Below are 12,173 nucleotides of genomic sequence, written 5' to 3' on the forward strand. Positions count from 1 at the left end.
ACAAAAAAAGTTTCGCAGGTTGTAACCTCCTGTGAAGAAGCTTTTAGATTTGGGTAAAGCTGAACTGGAGAAAATACGCTTGGTTAAGAGTAAGAGTAAGAGGTTATGTAGGGGGAGGAAAAAACATAATTTAAACAGTAAAATGGGGGATTATTGGATCGATAAGGGGGCCACGATGTCCCGGACTGAGGGAATGGCTGTGTTACAAATAATGAAGAAAAGAAATCTCCTAATAGATACAATATTTTTATAATAACTGTCTGTATTGACTTGTCATTATGAAGTCACATTATGAGACCATTAAGCCCTACTTACACCACAGTATTTTCTGAATGTGAATAGCGTTATGTTTGGTCGACTTTATGCCCATAGAAGTTATGTAGATCCAGTTTCTTGCCTCTCCTGGTTGGTGATGAAGTGATGCAAAAGTACTGCGTTCCTATGAATAGTTATTCTAAATTAAGGTGTTTGTGTCTTTCCTAATCATTCAGTTTAATTTGGAGCTTAGTGCCTGCGACTTAAGTAACAGATGAAGGGAAACTTGATTAAAATGGGACTTTGGGGCCCACCGTAGTGCCCTTTGAGTTAATTATATTTGCCTATGTAAGCCACAGCTTTGCATTCTGGCAAACTACCTTCCCAAAATCCTATTGGGACATGTTCGATGGAGGAAGCTCGGCATCTATGATTTAAATGTTGACACAGTCTGTCTTTGAGGGTTCCCCTATATTCTATCCTCTGTCCTCTGTCTCATTCCCTCCTCTTTGACAGTTTGTGGGAAGCATCCAGCCTTTGACCCGGTGAGGCCGGGAGAGGCGCACTGGCCCTGGCTTGCTGCCATCTTCCGCCGCTCCAGCATCGGAAGTGAGAGCCTGGGGTCCAAGGCAGATGGCCAGGCTGGGACCCCAAAGAAACATGGAGGAAGCGGCCACAGTGAGCAGGCTTCCCCGTGGCAGCTGGTGTGCAGTGGGGCTCTGGTGAACCAGCGGACGGTGGTGGTGGCAGCACACTGTGTGACTGAGCTGGGCAAAGGTTTCCCTCTGGATCCGGACAGGGTCAAAGTGGTGGTGGGGATGCACTATCGCCATGACAACAGGGAGAATAAGGCTCTGCAGCACCTAAGGGTAAGTGCAGCAGTTTGACCCGCATACAGCAACTCTTTATCAGGTTAAAAAGGGAGAGATGTCGGATGACTAGACTACTCTACAATACTATGACAGTTGTAGTTCAATTTTGAGTTTGTTAAAGATACAAAGTGTTGAAATATCTACTACTACATACCGTATTATAGCACGTGCTCAGTGTGCTCATTAAGTATGAATAAGCATTAGTAATCATTTTAGGGTTAGGGTAAGGGTTAAGGTCAGGGTTAGGTTTAGGGTTGGCTATGAATAAGCGTATTATTAATGGCTTATTAGTACGTTAACAGATAAAAGTATATTAAGCAGTTTGTTAATGCTTTACAAGCATGTTATTAATGCTTATTAATACCTTATTAATAATTAACGAGCACACTTTAATATAAGGCATTACCCAAGATCATTTTAAAATGGATAATTATGTTCAATCAATAATCCAAATAATCTTTATTCATTTTAATATATATAATTTATTGAACAATTTTTAGTTCAGCTGACCATTCAAACTTTTTGACTGTTCCACCCCTTGAACTCAGACACCAAAAAACATTGCACATCGCACAAATTTGACTTTGATCCTTTCTCGATATGACTCCGCTGAAGATTGCAATATAAAATACCAAATATAACTGTTATTAACTTCAACTTTGAGGTCTGCTTGCTTAAAAAAAGTTACAGTTTGTAATGTGGATTATGTAGGATGATCCACATTGTTGGCTAGAGAGGTCAGCAGGCACAGATTGGTCGCCCGCACTTCCGTCAGTCTAACCCACTGGAACAGCTTGTGACCATGGGGCGTGAATGAACTGTTACTGAAATTGTCCAGAAATTTGTAATGAAAATGATTTAGTTGCAGGAAGGAGTTTTTTTCTTACACCGATTGCATTATAAGTTATTTAATGTAATTTTAGTATTGTACAACCAAGGATAGTTGACATGGAAGGAAAGTGAGCACATCAATTGGGAGATGGATACAACAACAAGAAGTTAGGTGCTCTTTAAAGGGGCTAGATGCAAGTTGGCCATTTTATACTCACTACAGCCACCTCAGGCCATACGTGCAACTGCAACTTCTGTATTAAGCTTGTGCATGATTTTAGAGGCAGTTGTGAAAAGGTCTGGGCTCATTCTACACCTTAGGACATTGCTGGAACATGTAGGGGGAGGAAAATACATAATTTACTTTTTTTACATAATAATAACTATCTTTTCCCTTGTCTTTTCGTGTCCCGATAGGTCGCCTCCGTCATTGTCCATCCAGACTACGACCCTCTTATCCTCGACTCCGACCTGGCAGTGATCAAGCTACTGGACAAAGCGAGGATCGGAGAGAAGGTACTGCCCCTGTGCCTCTCTGACGGACAGGACTCGGAAATAACGTCAGGGAGGGGGTTGGTCACTGGCTGGTCTCCCCTCCCCAACCCCTCCTTCGGTTCTGAGGAAAAGGCCCAGGTGGGACTAGTTCAGCTTGCTGACGTCGTCCCGTGTGAGAACCAGTATGCCCGGAAAGGCGCGCCGGTCAGCGTCACAGACAATATGCTGTGCGGGAGCCAGAGGCCCGACTATGGGGGCTCTAGTATATGCCCCTCAGATACAGGGGGGATCTTGGTGCTGCCCGGACTTGCAGAGTTTCAGTCGGATCACAGGAAAAGGCAAGGGGACAATAGTGAACCCTGGAGGCTGGTGGGGTTGGTGAGTTTTGGCTACGACCAGGGCGAGTGTGATCCTGAACTCTACACGGTCTACACACGAGTGGACAACTTCAAAGACTGGATACAGGCAAACATGAAATAAGACTCTCTTCATCAGACCTCGAAGACCTTAGTGTTTTTTTTTGCCAGTATTTTAAGAAACTGTATCATTTAACACTCCATAAATTAACATGCTTTCTGTTCAATTCTGTAATTGTCGTGGTGCCATGGACAGTAAAATAATGCACTTTAAAAGCAGCTTGTACAGCATGTGTTAACCACAATATAATAGATCGAAAGGGATAGAATAGGGCCGACCGCAGTATACTAACTCCCACCACAAGTGGTCAGTGAGGAGAAATTCTTCGCTTGTGGGTTCCAGTGTTACATAGTTTAAACAGGCTTTTTGGCGTGATTAAAACTATTATCTCCAGTCCATAAAATAGCGAAATAACACATCTTCACGAACACAAAGCATGGATTATACAAAAGCATCGGATAACGGTCTTTAAACTCTGCCGTTGGAATAGTTAGGGCATCAAATGATCAAGGCGTTCTGGTTTATAGAAAAAGTCCTTTATTTAGGCCGGGACTCCATAACTCAACAGTTGTAGTCTTCTTTAACATAGCCGTTGTGAGATAAGGATTGACTTGTTGAGGTATTCGTAAATGCTCCAGATTGTTTTCAAATCACTTATATTTGAAGATACTTGAGGGGAAGCAGTGGCTCACAACAGAAACCTCCACAATCCTAGTTATGGAGAAATACATGTTTCTTAAAATTGTTTATGGATGTAAGAAGTATTAATGACAACAAGCTGCACTGAAACAAATACATGTTATGCAGTTTATGGTACTACTATGGTACTACATCACAGTTACTTCATCAGAAAAGCAGACCATTGCTGCAGTTGAGCAGTTTAAAGACAATGGTCATGCTTCTTGCCCGGCTCAAAAGAAAACAGCACCTTAAAGTTGACAAGTCATTACTGATCAAAGTGATAGTGACTTTGTTATAAAAGTTCTCTTGTCTTGATGTCAACACTTATTAATTATGACGATCATGTTCCCACCTCACACACACACCCAGATCATGTTTCCCGTTATTATTATTGCTAACGTTAAGACATGTGTGTCTTATAAAACGCCATTACTGTGCACAACAGCACCATTAACTCACAGCTTAGCAGCTTCAGACAAGTGTTCCTTTCCTATGCAACACTGGACGACAGTGCCCTAACTGCAGGGGGCGCTAGTACATTAAATGTGCTGTGTAGCTTTCTGTTTTTATGATAACTGTTCAGGTCCCTCAGATCAGAGGAAACTGACTTGAAAACCACCAGAAAACCTCCTCCTGGATAAAGACAATGTTACACATTGGTTTGTAAATATGCTGTAAAGTACTGTATTATTGTATGCTCTGGAGATGTACATAGTGTAAGAAAAGAAAAGGTGTGTTTTAATAAAATAAATGTGGATGTGGAAAATATGTGCTTATTATAACAGAACAAATGAGAGGTTAATTTGATAACCACCAAAAACAGGACATAGTTATAGAGCAATCCTCTGCGCTCAAATCAATTTCATCTGTTTGTAACATTTTTCTATTACTCTGTTTATGTTTTAAAGAGTAATATCTATCCATGATCAAAGGTTGGTCATTTGGCCTTTGCACTTTATCTAAAATATTTCAAAACTCAGAAATAAAGCAGCTGTACCTACGAGTCAGCGCATCAATACTAACAGGACCTTTTTGTGTCGACAGTTGCCAACACACCCAATACATTACACTGCCCCGATATTAAAATGATAAACACAATCTCTTTCACTGTAGCCTATAGTAAATTACCCACCACAGTCAGTGTTCCCATTTATCACACCCACAGGCTTATTATTCTGCATGAGGTGCACGGTTGCCAGGGCCGACAGAGGCATGCACTCACAGACAAACAACAATTCACTGTTTTCTTCTCTTTCAACAGGAGCTAACCACTCTGCCACCCTATAATGTGTGTTTTAAGATGGTTTATCGACCCTGCAAGATGCATGGTGGAGCATCGTCCCTGTAGCATTACTGCCCCCTTCACCCTCGTGTATCCAGCTAAACATGTCTATATGAGGCTTTAGAAATCGTTCAGCAGCAATCAGGGAGCTTTTGCTGCCAGGCCTCAGTGGGCGTGTCAACATGCTTTAATGCATCAAGTAATTATGGGACTTATGGCTTTTTGATTGAGGGTGAATCTTTTGCAAAGAGCAGTTAAAAAAAACAGGCTGATTTTTTTTGTCCATTTTTTTTATTCAGGTAGTCAGACAATAGGTACAACTTAGGGTGTCAAGTGCATGTTAGACATTTTAATATGGCTTTGTATGTTGCACCTGATTAACCATTTGAAATAACCGGTGCTTATGTTAAAAGTATGAACCCCTAACCACCCGCCTTAAACAAGTGCATTTTCTCAAGTGCATTTTCTCAAGTTTCTCTTCTCGACTAGAGCTTACAGACTTTAGGCTGCAGTGTAACGCCACATTTGAAAGCTGATCCTCACATTTTTCCCCCTCATTTTTATTGCACTTTCATCGCTTTTTCGTCACTTTTTTTTCAAGAAGCTTTTAGATTTGGGTAAAGCCAAACTGGAGAAAATGTGCTCTGTTCAGGTGAAGGTTAAGAGGTTACTGCCACAAGTCAGATAGGCTATGTAAATGAGATAATGCTGTGTGAGGAAATCTTTAAAAAAAAGCACAAATAATTCTACTACTACAACTATCAGTGTTAGGCAAGTGACTTTAAAACTGTAATATATTATATATTTGTAGTTACAGCTTTAAACATGTATGTTTGTATTACATATTACTGTTTCAAACGTACATGTAGCTGAGTTACACTGCTGAGTTACTTCTGAGTTACTATTGGCAAAATCTAAACTGAAAATAGTAATAAATAGTAATAATGCCACTGAGCAAAAGTGCAGTCAAAGATTTCCTTTTCCTTCTCTTTCCCCATTCTCTCGCATTAGCTACACATAGCTGCAGATATTATACACCAGTGTGCAACTTGATGAGGGGCTGCATTTTAAAGGGCAGAGTTTGGCATTTTTTCATTCAGTTACTTGAATTCTAATGACTGATATACAGTATTGCCATATTTTGTGAAGTAATGTGTGTGTTATACCACGGTCAGTCAGTTAGAATTCCAAGGCTACCTGGCGTGCATTATTCTCGTACGTAACACACGTAAGTAGAAGCTCCGTTGATTTGCTTCGCGTCGGGGTCCGGTTCGCCCTGTCGGTGCTTATTTTCCCGATAATGACCAGCGTTCTATACATTATCCCTTACATAACACGTAGTCCGGTAGTTAATTCACTGGGATATCGCTCCGCTGTTGGCATCGCCATAGCAACGTTTAACACAGATAAACGAGCCAGCTGACTTGACGAATGACTGACAGAAACGAATGAGATGGATTTTGTTTTTTCATTTTAAAAAAATTTGGCCAAAACAAAACTTTTGATTAATGGGAAGTAGAGGAGAGCGAGCAGCTATGTTAGCCTACTCTTAATAAAATATGAGCTTTCCATTTCTATTGAAAACGCTTAAGGCACTATTCATTATTTTCAGACCTACATTAAACTGATCCCTGCGCTTAAGCATATTTGGATGGATAAGTAAAAGTTCATGGGATCAATGTATAAGCGACTCCACCGCACATGAGCAAACACTTGGTAAATGACCCCCATAGTGTTGCTGGACCTAGATCTAAACACCTATAGGTGCGGGCATGGTGGCGCAGTGGTTGGTGCTTGTGCCACACAGCAAGAAGGTCTCGAGTTTGATCTCCGGGCGGGGCCTTTCTGTTTGGATTTGGCATGTTCTGCATTGGTTTCCCCCAGCTACTCTGGTTTCTCCTACCACTAAAACATGTACGATAGGCCAGGATGAATGAATGGTGGTGGTCAGAGGGACCCATGGGTCATTAGTGGAGGTAAGGGGTTTGGTGCTAATTGGTCGTCATGTGTCGGTCAGTCGGTTAAAGGAAAGCTGAGGCTTGTTACCAATGACTGAGGTGAAAATTGTATAATATCGTACAAAGACTTTCACTGAGTTACTGTTTTTTTTGTTTTTTTTACATCAAGTTAGGACAAAAGGCTAACCCTTCCTCTCATCTCCAGAACCATCTTCTTAAAAGCCTTTTGTTCTCCCTCCCCCCGTTCCCCCCCCCCGGCACACAACAGCCACAGTCATAGCGCCGTATTTTTCAGATGAGAATCCCCTCACCGGGCCAGTTCACAGGCCCTGGCCCACTCTCAGGGCATCTCCACTCAAAAACACGGGCTACGCTTTACTGAACCTGACTGGCCAAAAGATGTCCCGAGTGAGTGAGAAAATACCAGTGTGAGAACCACTAGTGTGTAGTGTAGGAAATACTTAACACCGCGCTACCCATTTGGAGTGGTGATAGTAAGAGTCTGTGTGAAGAGAGCTTAGTATTCCAGTCTGGTGCAATCATCGGCTATTGTGGACAACGGAGGAGTGAGGAGCAGTGGATTTCTCCCACTAAGTGTAGAATAAAAGGGTTTGCCATAGATGTATTTATGGTGGTTTTTGAGGTTTGTAAAGGGGGCAAAATGGTAAGCACAAATGGCATTGTACATTCTTTTTTCCCTTCAGAGCTATATTAGAGCTAGCACAGAAAATGACCAGCCTCAACCTTCCCCAATCCAATGTAATGCTTTTAAATGCCCAAATGCTACATTTTCATACCACAATTTCTTAGGATTTGCAAACATTTCATCAAATAGACGAAAGGATGGGAAACTTTTGAGGAAAAAAAATAAATAAATAAAGTTTTATTTTAGCCAAAACTGCAACTGAATATGTGTAAACCAAAATGTTGGTATTTTCAATGAACTCATACAGTAAAAATGGTTGAGCAATGTCATGATTTTCAAAAAAATGTAGATTTAATGCCAGTTTGAATCAATTTTAAAGGAACAGCCCACAGTTCTTCCATTCTGAGATATGTTCTTACCTGAGCTTAGATGAGTTGATGCGTACCTGTCTGGTCTTTGTGCGTGTCCTCAGTCGCTCAAAACGACCAAAGATGTTGTTAGCATTTGGCCTCTCCCAGCATATTCCTATAGCTCCAAACGGGGGTGAAGTTAGAAGCAACCAAGCTCCTCCATGGGCACTCACAAGGACCAGACAGGTACGTATCAACTCGTCTAAGCTCAGGTAAGAACATATCTCAGTATGGGAAAAAACGGTGGCCTGTTCCTTTAATGTTTTTTTCATGACAGTGAAGGTCTTGATTTTGGCACAATTCATTCAATGACTTTGAATACTCTTTAATGCCCCTCGGAAACCCTGTTTAATATTCTCCGACATAGCTTTCCATCAGGTCATTGATGAAAAGTGGTGCTTTACTTTGGGAAACAATTGGGAGGTTCGGCCGCTCGTGTTTTGATGATGAATGCCCATTTCTTGATCATAGTTCAGTCTTTTGAAAATGCGTTATGGCGTTATTTTCCAGATTCTGACTAAGACAAGTAGAAGGTTCCGTGCTGCGTTGACTGGCTCCTCCTGCTGAGTCACCACTGCGGCATCGGAGGACAGGTAAATGCAGAGATTTACAGGAGTTCAAGTCTACTGTATAGTATTGCAAATCTTCTATGTGCTTCAATGGCCTATTTGATAAGGCTTCTGCACATGTACGCTGTTTTTTTTATTTGAATCTAAAAAAAAAAAAAACCTACCCGTAATAACCCAAGTGAGCATTTGAAACAAAAACAAAAAAATGTCTATTGGTCTTATGATTAGTATTATTTATAATGAAAGATCACAGTCTCGTTTGACTGCGTGGCCAACCATTTTTTTGTGAGAGTAAGTCATGTTTTTAAGTCTAATATGAACATTTTTCCTTACATTGTTTATAGTAGCTCCATCCCTGTGCTAATGATTATTTTGTTTAATGAATAGGCCTTGTCTGTTTTCATTTATATCTTTTTGCCGAGACAGATCTAAGTCGATTAGCAAAACAAAGCATTATGTATCATCATTTAACAGCCCACATCATAAACGGACCTAATCGTGCCAAAGCATTTCAACAAGCAAGAGCTGAACTGGAGATTGTAGATTTTTGTCTAGTTTAACGGCACAGGTGGATTTGGAATAGGCATGGAGAGACTGTTTGCCATGTTTTGAAGAGCGGTATGAAACAAGAGCAAATGGGTTTTAGAAGAGATTTGTGTTAATGTGATTGAAGAGGATGCAAGGGAGGTTTTGTGCGCTCCTGATTGACCTTTCCTTTGAAATCATAGCAATAACATGTGACACGCTTGATACTAATGATGGTCAGGTAAAATTGGCCTTGCAAGAGCCTGACTGGAAAAAGGTCACAAAGAAACACTGTAATAATAATAATAATAATAATGTGCTATTGGATGGATAGAGATCTTTTGATCCCACGTTGTAATGGGGGACTTGGATTTCTTTCAGTTAGTTGATGGGGCAGTGTTCCAGTAATGATAATAAAACACTCACACAAATTATACCTGAAGACGAGACATGACAGCTGCTACTTCACATCTATAGTCCCAAGGCAGGTCAAGCTCATAGCATATTAAACGTTTCTCTATCATTATAAAATGTGTTTAGTTTGTGAGGAAAAAACATCTTTGTGTGCTGTACATTTAATTATAAAGCCTTTTTATTGTAGCAGCTAGTGACTTATGAAACGTGCTTAATTATATCTATTAACAAATGTGTCCGGACAAACAATTAAAGATTCATGTTCACTCTCTTTTCTTGTTTGTAAGCAAAGGAAAAAAAAAGCTGAAGCTGTTTTCTAGCTGAAGATTATATCTGTAGCAAGGCTCAATCCAAAATTCGAGTTATTTGCCAAAGTTCTCTCCCTGTGATCTGCAATACAGCCTCATTACAGTAACAATGCCCTAACGCTACACCATTACCCAGCAGGAATAGCTTCATCTAAACATTCCTTTACCAACATCACCCTTAACGCGTTTGCTCGTTGTATTTATTGCCCTTTTCTGTTATTTTCACCCCCTCTCCCTCCCTACCCACGATGCCCCGGGGCACTCATCACTACTTCCCATAGAAACACATCCAACGGAACCTATCAGTAGTTCTTTGCATTATTCATTTATTGCGTACTGACACCCTCGGTTCGATAGAGGAAATATACAGCGTGTTCTACACAAAGGCACCATGCTGGATTAATGGTTGGGTTTCCATCTGTATGCGTCTCCATAGTGCACATGTGGCATTATGATTTATTAGAGCTGGGATCATCCAGCAGCAGCTGCAGCAGAGAATAGGCTGAAATGTAGCGGCATGAGCCACTGGAGTGAGGAATGGAAGACATTCATGCAACAAGAAAAGCCTCCATAGTTTGTTTGTTTGTGGTTTTGGCTTATAAACATCATTTGGGGCAATTTTGTGTTTTAAAAATGAAAATAATGTCAGTGTAAAAGATGGTAAGGAGTGAGAAACTGGACTGTTCCAGGAATGGCACACTGAAGAGTGAGAACAGGCTTTCACTTCCAACTGAGGGCAAATCGATGTCGATGATGAACAGCACTTGGGGGTCATTTATTAAAACAGGTGCTTCACATACAGCTGTTTGTGGGCATGTTAGACCTAATTTTAACACACTTTTACGGCCCCAAATATGAATGAGAAAAGATCCGGTGAGTAAAAAATAACTGCCATGTCTGACTTTGGACTTTGGAAAGCCTTAGGGGAGCGAGGAGGTGCCTGTGTTGAGCTAATGACGGTTGATTTCACAATAGAGGTAAATTACTTTGAGAAAATTAAATGTTACATAATGGGACTGAAAATGTAATGCAAAATGTGGATAGAGAGGGTCTGCAAAGACTTGTGGTAATAGTGTGCAAATGTTAAAACTCAATGGCAAATTCAATAGCAACATTGGGTCTACACTTTTTTTCTCTCTAAAAATCAAGAAATGAACTTGTGTGCCTAACATGGATAGACATGTGGCATTGGGTCAGCAACACATACTGTACTTATGTGTGGTTTCATTGTTATTGTAGTTATTGTATTGCAGAGGGAAGCTTCAGTTCAATTCATTCAAACCAGACATTTCATTGAACTATACCCTCAGGAATCGCTTTTCCTTTTTTTGCAATATGACCATTGGCACTGAGAAGGAAGGGTTTTTACCATCTTAATTGATTACAGCCAATGGGTGAGGAACGTGCTTCTCTTTGGGCCTCGTGGCAGGAAGCAGACACTGCTGTAGTATATCAGCCCTAAAACGTGGAAGCATTTTCAGTACATTGCCTGCCTCCAGAGCCTGTCAATCAAGCTCTGGAGCTCTGTGGAGGCTCCGCCCGCCCGGGTTCCCGCCTTTTTGCCCTTTTAAGGAACAGGCTTTGTAGGAGAAGATTGAGCAGCCATGTAGGTTTCAGACGACTTGACCATTACAATGAATGGGGCTGAATGGAACACAGGCTATCTCTTGTGTTTACCATATTCCGCCCCGCCCACTTTTGCCTCTTTTTGCTTTGTCTCAGCACTTCCGTTGTATTGACACTTCTGGTAGAGCGGGAAGCACGTTCATTTAAACGCAGAACGAGGGAAAATGTTAAAATCTGATATTCAGTAGATTGATTTGTGTAAAATGTCCAATGTTCATTTGCACCAACAAGTCAACACTGCGCCGTTTCTCGGCACATCCTAAAAGCAGCTTTGTTTTTGTGTAGTAACTGATTTTTACTGGACTCCAGTCCTATGTTAACTGATAGGAGAAAAGGGGCGGGCACAATTCATGCGAACTTCCGGAATAAGGTGAATATTCTATCCAGGTTTACAACTCATCAAAGATCCCATCCCACACAACAAAAATAAGATGTACATGTAGTCCACATCAGGCATTCAATTACATTACTCCTAATCCCTTGGTGCAACCAGCATAAAGAAAAATCTCAAAATATGTACACAATATATACACTATTGTAGCGTCAGTCTACCCCAGGGCAGCTGTGGCTACAATAGTAGCTTACCACCACCGGGTATGGAGTGAATGAATAATGCAATGTAAAGCGTCTTTGAGTGTCCAGAAAAGCGCTATATAAAACCGATTATTATTATTATTATCACCATTGGGCTGTGGAAGGCAGAGTTCAATGTCCTTGAAGAAGCTGTCCATCAGTCGGCTGGACCTGACCTTAACTCCTCAGTGTCCTCCCTCAAGGCGTTGAAGAGTCTGTGTGATGGGTGCGTGAGATCAAGTGGGATTTGCGGAAAAAACAGGTTGTAAATGCACTCGATGGAGGGTGGAGGGGCGCAGTTGATCTTCTCA

The 12,173-nt window shown here is 41.1% G+C and overlaps 1 protein-coding gene across 1 annotated transcript in view; it reads left to right on the forward strand.

Annotated features, from left to right (window-relative positions):
- Positions 1 to 4,467, forward strand: part of pamr1b (peptidase domain containing associated with muscle regeneration 1b) — a 43,783-nt gene extending 39,316 nt beyond the window's left edge. Inside the window, exons 13-14 of the mRNA XM_079568510.1 lie at positions 772 to 1,124; positions 2,376 to 4,467. Coding sequence (XP_079424636.1) covers positions 772 to 1,124; positions 2,376 to 2,933 — 911 coding nt within the window. The 3' untranslated portion in view covers positions 2,934 to 4,467. The remainder of the gene's footprint in view (positions 1 to 771; positions 1,125 to 2,375) is intronic.
- The last annotated feature ends 7,706 nt before the right edge of the window (positions 4,468 to 12,173 follow it).

Source organism: Gobius niger (genome assembly GCF_951799975.1).
Source record: "Gobius niger genome assembly, chromosome: 12".
NCBI classification, from domain to species: Eukaryota; Metazoa; Chordata; class Actinopteri; order Gobiiformes; family Gobiidae; genus Gobius; species Gobius niger.